Here is a 14,839-nt window from a genome sequence, read left to right on the forward strand (position 1 = left end):
ATAAAAGATTTCCTAGCATTTTTGAAAGCTCAGTGCAGAAAGCAATATTCTTATTCTGTGAATATATAACTCAGCAGACCAGGAAAGACGCAACGTTAATTTCAATTGTATAAATAAAATGTGATTTATACCATTAATTGGCGTTATAATTTTGAAAAATATATTTATCTATAAATCGCTTTCGAGCAATAGTTTTTTTTTGTGAAGTAGAATTTTAATAAATTATTAAAGAACTTTAAATAAGAATACTCGAGAAGAAAAAAAGAATGCAAAATTGATTTTCTTATTCTAATCGTATGCAAAATAATATATAGAACATATACTAAAATGTCTTTTCTTACATTTGTCCAACATAAATATATGACGATACGACCGATAATGTACAATAAATATTGCGTGATTATGTAATTTCATACATTTGTCAAAAATAAATAATTCTATAAATTTCGTAATTAATCTCGATACATGTAAGAATTTTATAATAACAGTTTTTAAAAAACATTTATCTCTTATCACTTATTCACATATTCCCTACAATCTCACGTAAAAATCTCGCCTCAAAGTATCATTTCTAGGCTTTCTACAATAAGCTGTTACTTAAGTTTTAAGTCTTAAATCATAAGAAATTCACCAATCACAGTCGAATGTAAGAAGAATAATCGATTATGATTGGTCAATTTTTTATAGCTTAAGACTTAAAGATTAGGAAATGACTCATCGCAGAAAGCCCATTCCGTTCTTGTATCATAAGGATTAAAAGCTGTGCGATCAGTCGAAAGATCAGACCAAACGTAAACTCTAAAATAGAAATGATATATTGTACAATGTCTCGTGTCATCATGCTATGTAAAAGATCTTAACTAATTAAATTCTTTCAATTTTAACGATAAGAAGCAGTCTCTCTGTGAAACAGTGATTACCAACTGATCGTTAATTCTGGTTTGAATAACGTGATATGTATACAATATTCTCAGTGATGACAATAAATAATTACATTTAATATTAGTAAAATTGAGTCGAGTAATTGTATTTAATATTAGTAAAATGCGCATTTGACCAGATTATACGAGTATTGCATCTCCTCTTATCACTCAATCAGTTGATAATCTCGTTGTGTAAAACAAAAAACGTATATACGCTACATATATTGGCTAAACATAATCGCTAAAGAAACATAAGATAGGAAAATAGTGCCTCGGCAGATCCTCTAACTCGAACAGTCTATTTTACTTGAGAGTCATCTCGCACGACCGTCGTATTTTACGTATTTTGCCTACGTGTGTTTCTAGTCAATAATCCGACTAAGGCCTACAAATCTAGAGTGCTTGCTCATAAATATGATATGTCGAGTAAAATGTAATATATATATATATATATATCTACGGGTGTGATGATAGACTTGAATGTTGTAGCAGAATTAATTACGTGGGGTTGCGGTGTGTGCCGGCATCGGTGTGTTATCTCAATATTATTGTATTTTGATTAACATCCAATATAAAAAGAAGCTAATAAAAACGTCGTATGGTCCCGACGATAAGTTTCGTAAGTATACTTAAATTTCGCACTCCAATTAGAATCTTTTGTTCAGATGTATCATAATCCTCGTGATTCATTGTCACATAAATCGATGTAATCGCAATTGCGGCACCGACACAACTCGCTCCACGACCAAGTTTACGACGAATTGCGATCTCCTTAAGCAGAAACAAATGATTTCCGTTAGGATTTTCATCGAAAGAAGATGAAATCATCCTCAGGACAATCGTTGGAATGTGTAATTACGTTCATGTTGGACATCGTAATGGTCTCTTTCTATTTTCCTCGACGAGACATTCATAAACCTCGGCCCGGATTGGCCTGGATATTAATCTCTTGTATACATATATATGTATAAGTATATATATATTAATCGTTTCAACAGTCTGATATGAAAAAAAACTCACTAACCGTGATGGGACGTAAACATTTATCTTATTAAATCTGCCGACATTCTCTCCGTCTTGACAAATTCTTTCAAGATTTCATGAAGTATATTTTTTGAATTCTGGTAGGCGAGACTCAATCCACGTCGGACTTTCTTACATTCTTATTGCCTAGATATATAAGTTGCTTCCCTTTCTCAACAAACTTTCTTTATGTTCTTTCCAACTTGCCAGTTTTATGCGTTGTTGTCTGTTGTCGGTAGAGATAAAACTTTAACAAAGTTTCATCAAGTGAACATATATTACACAGATTACATTTTATATATATTTATGTCAAGACACACACACACGTGTGATCCTGGTTCTTGTAGAAAATAACGTTCTACATTTTAATATACACATTACTAGAAAGTCAGACGCACACGTTCATATATATATATGTAATTGATCGTATTGTAAGTCAGAAGACGATTAACGTTGACGATAGATCTTGGGCTTTTACGCTACGAAGCTTCTTCTCTATCTTTTTTCTCGTTCGAAAATTTGCATCTAGATATTAAGATTTCATACGGCAGCGTTTTTTTACATTCCGTGAATCATGTGTGTCTCTCCCCTCCACTCTCTCTTTCTCTCTTTTTTCCTCATTTATCGAATTAGCGACATTCTAGTATCTAGTTGATAATTCTAGTACATGCTAATAAATTGATAAAAAGCGGAAGTATTGAACATATAATCGTCTGATTATTTTCCTTTCATAGGAATATTTCCTGCGCATGAAATAAAAATATCATTTCTCTTCTTGCATAAAAACATATAAAATGATTTGTTGCATCATCATAATTAATCTGTATGCGGATATTCGTGTAGTGTCTTGTGATTGAATCTGAGCGAATAGGTACCTTCCGCGAAATATATTTGAATATATCCAAGTTTCACACATCATGTATCGATATTATTTAATCTAGGTTGAAAGTAAGAACAGCTATGTGTTTTATAAGCGTTGTATTTGGAATAATAATTAAGATATCAAACTGGATTGCCAGTATATTTCTAATTAATGTTTTATAGTGTATACGATATATTATTATGGATGACTGTACATCCTCTATTAAAATTGACACGTTTTATGGCATGAGCCTTATTAAAATAGTTGCACATACGTGTATGTCCTTTGCTCAATATACTTGCATAATGATTTATATATAGTCAAATGTAAAATAGCAAAGTAATTATATTAGTTTCAGAGTGACTATTATACGCACGGAAACGTCCGTGTCAGCTGATCTTGACATCACTTCTTTCTAAATTTTAATCGCACATTAGCATGTCATTCGCATATAGCGAATGTTCACATTTCATAAGCAATAGGATACAAGAGTACTTTGATCCAAGTATCTGCAAAGTCCCAGTTATTCTCCGTTAGCAAATTAAAGTCGCTGTGAACGTTCTGTGCGCTTCAAATATGCAAGTGTCTCGAAAGACAACTGTGCTCCATTATTACTTAGGATATGTTACTTTGTCTCATATTCTAAAAAAAATTTTCTCTTTTTGATCAATGAATTAAGTATTGACATGTTTTGAACATCGTTTTTTCGAATAAGTCTTAAGGATGAAGAATAAAGAATAGCACGTCTTCTTCTTTTCTACGTCTTTGACGCATTTGAGATTATTCTTTCTGAGAATTCATGTGTCAGTGATAGAGTGCCGTATAAGTTTGTTCCGTAAATTCGACAACAAATTTTTTGTTTCAGCTACACCAGTGTTGCTGATAGTCTTTTCTACTGATGGAAAGTTTACAAGAAGACAGTATGAGTATGAGGCAATTTAAAAGTTATAACACTGGCAATCAATAATGCCAGCGCAGTCATTAATGCGGGCGCGATTAATTGTGTACCCACCAATGTCTGATATGTTGTGGTTCCTATCAGACCTGATATTCTTATAGCTGCTGCTATGAGTCCAAAACCGGTACACCTATAGAAACATATTAATAAATACTTTTTTTCAAAATAATTTTCAATTTTTTAATAATATCCTAAAGATTTTTACTTCTTTACCTTAAGTGTGTGGGGAAGCTCTCGACTGTCACCAAAGTTAATGATGTCCATCCAACGGCAAAAAGAGCTGTGAAGCCACCTTCGAAACCAAGCACTGCCGAACTGTTTTCGCGAATTAATATCAGACATAATGCAACAACGGAAGAGAAGAAAAGCGAGAGACCTATTGGTAAAAGAGAGTAAATGTCATAAATGAGTTAAAGTTAAAATTTTCCGCTTGCTATTTTCAAAGAAATTTAATAACTAACCAATTAATTTTGGCCGCTGAAGAACGGTAAGTGCCAAACCTGCTAGCGCAGCAGCAGGTACAAAAGCCAATTGAGCAACGAGATGAGCATGTAACGCTTCTTCGATATAAATGTTGTAATCGAGATCGAGAGTTGGACAGGATCCGCTTAAACTCAGCTCCGTGTTATTTTCCAATTTACATCTGGTGAAAACTTGTGCAGATAAATCTGTGTCAACGAATCTGTAACAAAGTGTATATATATATATTCGTACTTTATATTGATGAATATAAACATTTATTTAAAAATTTATAATGTATGTATAGATTTAGAATATAATATAAATGATGTTACTTACTTTGAATATATAATAACACTGTCTCTAAAGTGGGTTTTGCTAGACTTAATGCTACTGAATTCTACCGATTGGAAGGTACAATTGTCAAAATCGACATGGCTGAATATCATTTTAGTAAATCTGTGAACATTTAGAAATTGTATTTATATAGAAAAAAATACTTGTTAGTTTTTTGTATTTATGTATTTCGAAATAATATCCGTACTTGCAGTTTGAAAATGTAGAGTCTTTGTACTGACGATTTTCCCAAGAACCAGTAAACGTTGTACCATTGTGTTCCTGTTTTTGATAGTGTTGGGTATGATTCTTGTATTCCATCGCTCGTAAAAGTTTCAGATATTCAGGACACCATATCATAAGACCGTAAATACTGAACAAATACAAATAGAGTGAGTTTATAAAATTCTTGATTAACAGTAATTACTTAAAACTTTTAGATAATTAATTAATACTTACCTGAATGAAGCAGTGGTCCAGATAATTAACAGTACCAAAGTCACACGTAAATGAGGCGTCGCAAATAATTCCAGGAAAGAATTCCAGAACTATGGGCAAAGAATAAATTAAATTTTATAGTCAAGATATTTTTACATAATAAGATATCTTTCAGAAATATTTACCATTTCGATTGAATATATTATATCTGCCAAAACACTAGTGTGATTGCTAGGAGATGGTGGTGCCAAGCCGCGTGGTCTTTTAGTCGGAAGTTCAAGTTCAGAGAGTTGATATTGAGCACCTGTTGCACCTTTTCGGGCGTTATTTTTCTTGTATATCCTCTGAGACATAAATTATTGACAAATTTGAATATTAAATACCAAATAATTAATGTTATCGTTTATGTTGCACATCATTACCTGATAAACCATCATTGCTTCTACATCTCGACCAGCTTCTATAAGATACCTTGGACTTTCTGGTAGAAAGATAAGACCGAACGTGGAGCACAACGCCGGCAGACAACATAATAACAAGAAACGATGCCAAGCACTGAAATGTTCCTTATTCTCCAGGACAACCATTTCTCCAGTTGTGGGTACCACTGCCCAAGCCAAGAGTGCTGCGTAGACACCACCAAGTGCACATGCTGCCACGAGTATACCCGTCCAGCGACCTCTACTTAACCGTGGGCAGCATTCTGCGAGATATACAAATGCTAGAGGTACAGCTCCTCCTACTCTGTAATATAATAAATTAAATCACTATATAATAACAATATATTTAAATAACCACTTTAGTTTTTGCTTGAAAAAATACTGAATGTATTTAAATATTTGAATAAAAAAAATTACTTACCCAAGAGCAGAGCAAAATCTAGCGGTCATAAAAGTGCCATAAGTGGGCATAAATGTTGCGACACCACTGAACAGAGAGTGCACGGACATGGCTGAGAAAAGGGACCTCCGTCTTCCCAATCTATCTCCTAGACCACCCCAAAATAATCCACCCAAGGCAAGGCCAACAAGAGTAATATTTCCTAAAAAATTATGTTGTTTAGCATCACAAAATACGTTTGCACAAAAGCAACAACTCACCGAGCCATCCTTTCTCGTTGTCCTCGATGCAAAGTTCAACCTCTGCGCTTGGCAGTATGTATGGTACAACAAAAATTTCAACAGTGTCAGCAGCCAGACTCAAACCCGTGCAGAAAGCAGCAAATATTTGGAAATAACCAACACCAGCCTGTAACATTACATTACATTTCTTAATACAATTTTATACAGTAGAAGTTATCATGTGTTTTGCAGTTATATGATATTATTAAGTTAACATTTATGAGTAAAAATATAGAATGCACATATCATGTTTTTTTACTGTTGTAATGGATCGCACTAGAACATTCCTTCCTACTTATGTCACTGTTTAAGAACAAAGAGTGTACACTATTTCAGCTATAAAAAGACAGATCTATAATTCTTCAAGTGTTAGTTGAAAGATGCTTTCTTTTGAACTACAAATAAACAATAAATATATCATAATACGATCATTTTTAGTAAATATATTATTTAAGGTATTAGTTTCCTTTTACTCCATGGAACGTAACCTCCGATGAGTAACATCAAGTCAAAAATATTTACTGGAAAATCCTTCAAATAGCCCGGTACTTCGCGCGGTACGTATTTTGCCTTGACGACCGAATCGTCCAGAGTTTCGCCCATTTTTGCAGAGAGAGAAAGAGAGAGACGCTCTGACCCGTAAGAACAAAATCATTCACTTCGGGTAAACGAACGACGACGCCATTTTGTCTAGGTTATGTTTTTGTTCCGCCTGGTATATTTTTATATCGTACTCGACGTTGACAGAGCCAATCGAGCGATAATTCTCGATCACGATGATCGAGCAACTTGATCGATACTTGGATACGCCTCGTTTCGATAATGGTTCAGTGGTTGACTTCATCACGTTTGAAATGATCAGAAATGACTCATGGCTACTATCGTGAATACAGAGATAATGACGCGTTAATTATGCCAGGAAAATACGTTGCAGTTGCAACGAGAGAGTTAGGTAGGCAATCGGTAATTTTATTTTTCATGAATTAAAAAGATTTGCTGTCATCCTTGTTGAAGAAATTTAATACTGGAAGGTAGTTCCAGTATTACTTATTTTGATTAAAGATACTTGTTGCAACTAGCTGTTTTCCAGCAAGAGACGCATAATACTATATTTTATCCAGCAAGGACACAGTATATTATTAAATCCTTGTTTGTCAACGTTAAACAAGGATATAATGATTCATTGCATTACACTGTGTCCTTGCTGGAAAATGTTTATTCTTGTTGTTTGTCAATATTAAACAAAGATGAAATGATCACTATGTTTCTCGTTGCAAAGTACCAATTATTGTTCAGTGTTTTTAATACTAAAGTAATTAGTCATCTTTCAGTATTAAATTGGCTAGTACTCAGTACAGCACAGAAGCTTGCGGAACATTGTTGCAACATTTGCAATATTATTGCACTATCCTACTCTTCTAATCTTTTTGTTACTTTCTCTTTCTCTTCTTTGCCTTTCTCTTTATCTATTGATTTCTCTATCAATCCTCCTTAGCTCTCCTTTTTTCCATTCTTCCTTTCTATCTTTTTCATCTCTTCAATTTCTCTATTTTCTACTGCCGAAACATTGCAATATTGCTGTAATGATCTGTGCTATATGGGTATCAAATAGGCTATTATTGGATTTTTCTAAGAACAAATACAACATTCTAAAAATATTCCTGCTTTTATGAGTTAGGACTATAATTTACAAAAGAAAACGATGATGAGTCTTCTTAGAGGTTTCCCAAATTTAGAGATTTCGTTCCGAAGCAATGAAACATAAGCTGCATCACCTGCTTGATGGCGTCTTCGTGAAACTGCGCCAGGAGGGTCGCATCCGCGGTGGAGTCGATGAGATCATGCTCCGCGGAATCGGCCGAGGCCGAGTTTACGCCGGCCGTGGCGACGTTCGTCGGCTGCGTCGTCATCTCCTCAGTGTAGAGACCGGATCTAGTGTTCACGCCGCGCTCGCCGGCGCCCGTTTTCGTCGCACTGCCGCCGGAGGGTGCGAGGCCGCCCCCGCTGCCAACAAGCCACTGGCTTTCCTCCTCCGATGAGGGCATCACTGCCAGAAACCATCTGGAAGCAAGATTAACGGATAATGAAACAATGACTGAGCGCTGAACAGCTCTAATGCTTCGTTAATCCCATCCTCTGACGGTATCCTACCGGTACTGCTCGCAATAATTACACTTCCCATGTCTCTTAGGATAAATGGCTATCGTAGTTTTGCTATAATGTGTCTCTCCACTTCTCTATTCTAGATATTCTCGGCGAACTGAACTTGAAATCGTAATATCTACAATTATGGCAGATAGGTATGTTGTGTTCTGTATTAGTGCAGATAAGATAAAATGAGTGAATCGAGATAAAGGTAGGAACATTGAGTCAATATTGACGTTTAAAAGACAAAGCCGGAAGTTGAAATAATTAGAAGCGGTAAGTAATTTGCTAGAATAAGCTAATTTTCTTCGATAGAAGCATAGAGATGGAGGCTGTTTTATTTTATATATATATATATACAGCGCGCGTCATCGTGACTTTCGCGGCTGCTTTTTATTTCTATTCGCGACGCTTCGTTTGACTGACGCTATTGATATAACATTAAACGCGGTACTTTGCGTCGTGACGCAGCGTAAAAAACGATCCTCGGACAATATATTTAATAATATTATAACTGTATCTCACTAGAGCATTGTTAAACATTTTTACGGTACCGACTGATTGTAGATAGTCTTAATAGTAATATCTATTCGATTGATACATTGCAGTTGTATGGTTTATCACGCGCTGCACGTGCTTATAGAAAGGCATGCGTCACGTCTCTGTCTATAAACTCGGTTCACTGACCAAGGTTCATTGTGCACGATATTCGTCATAGTGACAAGAAATATTCAACATTCGCGACTTTATTTTGTGTCCGTGGTTGCGAGCCAACGATAAATGAATTTACATATTTAAGGCTTGGGAAGAGAAATGCATGTTATATTTACATATTGCGATAGTAATCAGCAGTCGGAGAATTACAACGTTCGAGAAAGATTGGTCTGAATAATGATTATAAATAGATTTACATATTTTCGTAAATAATTTTATATATTTTTTACAGGTAGTTTATGCGAAATTGTGTTCTTGGCAACTGCGGATTCTACGGTGAATCTACGGGCTTAATGTTGACCTTACTCGGCCGTCACAAAGCAACCGGAGCAGCGTTCGCGTGCACTTATTGTACTTTCGTGGCTATAATTCAACGTTTGTGAGCCCGCATTGAAACACGCGGCGGTCGTGTGTCCTACCAAGGCTGACTAATTCCCGGAATTGGTGCAAGACTTGCCGACAACGCGCGTAAACTTCTCTCTTTCGCGTGTCCTTACATACTAATTCATCGATCTGCATCGAACTTTACATGGCTTTCAGTATACCAGTATACACAAAGTTTGATGAAAACTGCAGAATATATAGAAGTAGATAGATCCGCGCGCATTTATGCGAAAGAATAGAAAGTTTTTCTTATGTTTTGGAAAAAAAATTGTAATTAAAAAATAATGCATATTATAGGAAGTTTCTCGTTAACGCTTCGCTGACCGCAGAACGACAAATGCTCGCCCTTATCAGTTTTATCTCGTGAAAAGGTGTAATATTACGTCAATGGTTCCCATCAGCTACGAGGAACAAAAAGACGCTCTACTACGTCAACGATCGCAAAAAAGATGTTAAAATTATATTCTTTCGTCTCTATGGCGATATTAGCTCTTTCGGAGCTCGTACATTAACGTTGCAGCGGTGTTCCGATTTCCGAGAATTTTCGCGTATGTAGTTTATAATTAGTACATTTCGCAAAACGTGTCGGCGCTTTGTTATGGGCGCGACCGCATATGTACACGATTTATCGATCCGAAACCGATTATACGGTTCTGTAGCGCGCGTAAACCCGTGTACACATTTTCCAAACAATACAAGCGCGAGCGCGAACACAAGCATACGCTAGTTGAGTGTGTGCGCATCCGCGTGTATGCACGTGCACGTGTCAACCTCGCGACCGCCAATGTCGTCGACAGTCACGGCCGCGCGGCGACTCGCTTTTTCGCAGTCCTCTATTTTCTCGCCGTTAGTTATTTCTGAAATGCGACCGTACAGTAGCGTCCGTCATCGGTAGACATTAGCGTTTTGCCTCTACTCGGCTTTACATACGAGAGCGTCTCTTATAGGAGAAATACTTTACTCACGGGGAACTGTCACAACTGTCCGGAACTGATTTGATTCTTTTTAAAATATGTTGTTAAACATATTTATTGTTTATTTTCTTGGCTCGTAGCTGTTCTTATTTTTATTGTTGTTATTTATATTGAGCCATTCTTCATTACATATATGTTGTTAAACACAAAATCTGAGAGACAGGTATTGTTTTACATTGGCTCAATATGAGACTTGAAGGATATACAACCCCTGAAAATTAGACTTATGCCCGTATTCATAGTCAGATCAGATCTTGTACTTAAGGCTTCCTTAAATTTATCTTTAAATGCTCAGCAGCCAATGAAATAATGTAGAGTATCTGAAGATAATGAGAAATGGGAATGTATTAGATTTTTTACAAATTTAAATACACAGTTATAAAGTATATAAAAACCATAAAAGTTTTGTCTGAAACACTTCTATATATCTCATTGTTTTTTTTTTTTAAATAATTAAGTAGAATCGAATGTAAGCGTTAGCTTTGAGAGTATTGGCGGATCCACAGAGAAGGGGCCATGCCTCCCTCTTGGAATCGTCTTTTTGAAAAATTTATAGCAAAATATTATATATATTTCTAATATTTCTGAAATGCTGAATTACATCTTCGATGTTCTAATAAATTTTTTTAAGTTAAGAAACTCCTGAGTATAAAAAAATATAGATTCCATTATATTATTCTTTTCTTGAGTTGAGATAATTTTAAATAAAATGTTTTATGATTTACACACAACTAAATAATACTTTTTCAATGTAATGCTAATAATAATTTAAGTATATTCTATCTTTTTATATTTGACTTTTTTTTTTAAATTTTGTTTGGACGCGCCAATATTTATAAATTTCAAATTGGACCAATATAATGTGTATCTTAAATTTTTGTTTAACAACATTTCAAAGAGAGTCGAATCGGTTCCGGATAGTTGCAACAGATCTCTTGTTGGTCTCTTAGACGCATCCATATTTTGGAGTCGATTTTTCTTTGATGTTTAAATTCTCAACGCTTTACATGCAAATAACAAAACCAGACATCTGATTTATATTAGGACGAGTTTATCTAGACAGAAATTTCATTCGAGATATTTACTTGCTAAAATATTCGACGTTGCAAATTGCAAGTCTCGACGAATGACGAATAACATCCTGCAACGTTTTCGCTAAGGAGATTGGCTCCGAATTGCATGCCAGAAATTTGTCTGCGACGTATAATTACACATGCGAGCGCAACATTTTATTATTTTATGTTGCAGGAATACAACTCTTGAAGACGTTTGCCTTGGAAGAATCTAGATAACAATTTTAAGAATGTTATGAGATATGATGTATCAATTTATATTTGCAACAAGTCAATTTATCATGATGTCAATGATGAGACAAGAAAAACATTCCGTAGTTAATTAATGCGAGATGGTCTTGCGTGTATTTGCCGACGCGCAGTTGTCTGGACTTGTACGATTGCATGCTCATTATCACCGTATTCGGCCGTATTATGCTGTCGACACATATGCGCCGCACGTGGGACCAACGCGATATGCATAGATAAGTACGACCGATGAACACGAGCCAAATAACGATGCGTTGTGTAGAGAGAAGCGAGACGTGCGATTTATAAAGCTTATTCTTGGACACAAGTGCGAGTTTATTCCAATTATCGCGCAAAACCAGTCGTCAAAAGAATTGCATATATCTATTAATTACTATAATAACTCGTTTCTTTCGATTGGAATTAATGTTGCTTGTAAACGGGAAACCAGATTGGAATAAGAGGTATAATCTGTTAACTGAGGCCTTCACGTTCAAACGGTTTTACAAAGTAGCGCAATTGTGTCAGCGCAATTTTTCATCAAACAGCGCTATTACAACATTAATGAAATGCCAAGATAACTTTCTAAATGTAATACATTTATTCTACACAAAGAAGGTCATATCCGGTCAAAGCTGATCTTAATAATCTTATAAATATTTTTGTGTGAATCTCAAGTCCATTCTATAATTGTGTAAGCGTTGTAAGTAGTTGATTTGTAATAATTGATTAATGATAATTCTCTTCATATTCCACTGTGATTTATCAATTGTTACAACTGTAATCACTAGATTGCGGATATTTATGCAAAATACTTAACTGAATATTAACCATCGGCCAGTTTTAGCGTTGTTCGTTAAAGAATTATTAAAAAGTAAAGTAAAGAGGTTCAGGTTGCCATCTGTAAATATGCAATTTATGCAAAATATGCATTTTATGCAAAATATTCAGTTAAGTATCTTGCATAAATATCTGCAGTCTACTTATCAATTCTTACAACTGTAATCACTTATAATTACACTTATAATTGTAGAATGGGCTTTATAATTTTCAAGTAAATTGCGCTTCGAGATTATTCGTCGGTTTTGAAACAGTTCTAAACGGAAGCTGGAGTATGTAATATCACAAATTAAATTGACAAGTAATTTAATGTTATTGATACTAATAGACATCTTTAAAGCACTTTAAAGAATTTACTGCGCAAAACAATCATCGAGATTCGAACTTGGCTCCTTCAAAATATTTATTACTTATTCCATCACTCAAACTTTATTCGAGGCCGATCTATCTTTTCGCGCGTCACGTCGTTTGGCCTTTTTCCTCTTTGCAGATAAAAGAGAAAAAAATGAGGAGAGATATAGAAAGTACAATCGAGAAAAATAGACGCATATATGTATGTCGTCATCGTAGTCGGGCGCGAATTAATATTATTAGAGCCGGTTATCATGACTCTCTTATCTCGCAATGCATAAATCACCCACCTGGTTGATAGGGAGTCGCCGTGAAATACTGCACCTTCCCAATGATAATGCCGTTTTTTCGTTCACAGATTTCACCGAGATGGAGAAAATCGGGCGCGCCAGCTCTCGTCGAGATTAACTGCTGTAGAACGTCGGGTTATCGATCAAGAGCATTGCCATTGAACGTAACGGTGAGGACTTCGGCACTTGTGAGTCCAACTCAGGAATGAGATAATAGCAGACTACTGTTTAATTCAGCAGCGTGCGACGCGGCGCACCTCCTCGCCAACACTCTGCCGTCGATCGTCCGTCATAGAGTCGTCCGCACCCCCGTTCTTACAATAATGTCAGCGTATGTCGTCGGCAGCACAAGTGCGAACGCAATCGAACGCGTGATATAATTTTACGTAACGATTCCGCAACGATTCCGTATGTAGACAGCTGGATAATCCGTCCAATTACTTCGACGTCTTGACGCGATTTAATCTCAATATTTACATAACGGATGATATAGACGAGGGAACGTATATTAAGTATTTCGAGGAGTGATTGCGTCTCTGTCTTTCAACACAAGTGGTATCTCGTTTCGTCGTTTCACCGCCGACCTACCTCAACGAGCGATCGCCACGGAGCTTCAAATATCACGTTCAATTTTCCGCGAGGCGAGTATCACACTCGGACACACTTGGACGCGTATCTCCCCGTTGTAAATGTACGTTTAGATACAACGGAATTTTTTTTATGAATTAATGCTCTTCCTCGTCGGAGGATGCGGCGCACCAGGGACCACCAAATGTCGAGCTCGCGTCCTGTCGCGTTTCGCGCGCCGTGTCCTCTCCTCGGGGATCGATTCTCGGTGGAGCGAGAGGCGGCGCCGTGCGGAACGCGGTGAATCGGTCGCGATGCGTCTTTCCGAATGAACGAGATTACAAAACGTTGCTGTCGGAAGCACAGACTTATCTCGCGTGATTTCTATATCGCGATAGTGTGCTGCGGGCATAACGGACGTACCGGTTGTTCCCGGTGGCAGCCCATGAAAAACAAACAACCCGGTAACATTTTCGCAGTACGAAGGAAACAACACTGCCGCCGCAAACACTGCCGTCGACACGCCGCCTGTGCCTCGTATCGATTTGCGTCGCGACGTCCGACGCGAGTCGTCGGTAGCGCCTTCGCCCCGACCGGAGTTTCCCCTGCGAATCATTAGTCCGATAATTACTATAACGAGATGGTTCCTAAACTCGAACAGGCTTTCCATGTGATTCTGGGTGAAATATTCTGTGAATATGTTTAATATTTCATGTACTTGAAAATATCAAAGAGGATGTATAATAACTTTTGAAAATTTTATTAAAAATTTAATGAAAAAAAAAAAAGAAAATGGTTTATGTATCTGATAAGTAACGGTGTGCCTTATATTTTTTGGATATTGTATATATATTATTTTAATATATTTAAATTATTTGTATTTTTGAACGCGTTGCTTAATTCTGAATATATACATGGAATTTTTATGATATATATAGATATGAAACCATATGCATACATATATTTTTATTGTATACTGGATTCATATAAGATGTATTTTCAACAAATGCTGCCGAAACAAATTCGGAAAACTGCAAGATTGCTTACTTACCGCTAATTGTTCTAAAAAGTCTATGAATGTTTTCTGGACAATATTTTAAAATGGTTTACATTAACATTTACAATTCCTTAAAATAATCCATATTATATATAT

General features: G+C 36.1%; 1 protein-coding gene and 1 long non-coding RNA gene across 5 annotated transcripts; one reads left to right on the plus strand and one right to left on the minus strand.

The window, feature by feature from the left end:
• Positions 1–635: 635 nt before the first annotated feature.
• Positions 636–13,191, minus strand: LOC108765990 (synaptic vesicle glycoprotein 2B). 4 transcript variants are annotated; one of them, XM_018514979.1, is made up of 12 exons: positions 13,120–13,191; positions 7,896–8,181; positions 6,100–6,247; positions 5,861–6,041; positions 5,422–5,743; positions 5,185–5,343; positions 5,021–5,109; positions 4,770–4,934; positions 4,565–4,684; positions 4,228–4,448; positions 3,980–4,142; positions 3,716–3,896 (listed from the first exon to the last, which is right to left on the minus strand). In XM_018514979.1, the coding sequence occupies exons 2-12, from the start codon at positions 8,163–8,165 to the stop codon at positions 3,716–3,718; spliced, it is 2,019 nt and encodes a 672-aa protein (XP_018370481.1). In that variant the 5' UTR covers positions 8,166–8,181; positions 13,120–13,191. The 4 variants fall into 4 exon arrangements, with proteins under 4 accessions (XP_018370483.1, XP_018370481.1, XP_018370482.1 ...); XM_018514980.1 differs by lacking the exon at positions 13,120–13,191 and adding an exon at positions 8,272–8,390; XM_018514981.1 differs by lacking the exon at positions 13,120–13,191 and having other exon boundaries at positions 636–3,896; positions 7,896–8,165.
• Positions 8,194–10,341, plus strand: LOC108765991 (uncharacterized). The gene is made up of 4 exons (XR_001940353.1): positions 8,194–8,273; positions 8,367–8,541; positions 9,212–9,526; positions 9,661–10,341. It is a non-coding gene; the product is annotated as an uncharacterized LOC108765991 (long non-coding RNA).
• Positions 13,192–14,839: the final 1,648 nt, after the last annotated feature.

Source organism: Trachymyrmex cornetzi, unplaced genomic scaffold, assembly GCF_001594075.2.
Source record: "Trachymyrmex cornetzi isolate Tcor2-1 unplaced genomic scaffold, Tcor1.1 scaffold56, whole genome shotgun sequence".
Lineage (NCBI taxonomy): Eukaryota > Metazoa > Arthropoda > Insecta > Hymenoptera > Formicidae > Trachymyrmex > Trachymyrmex cornetzi.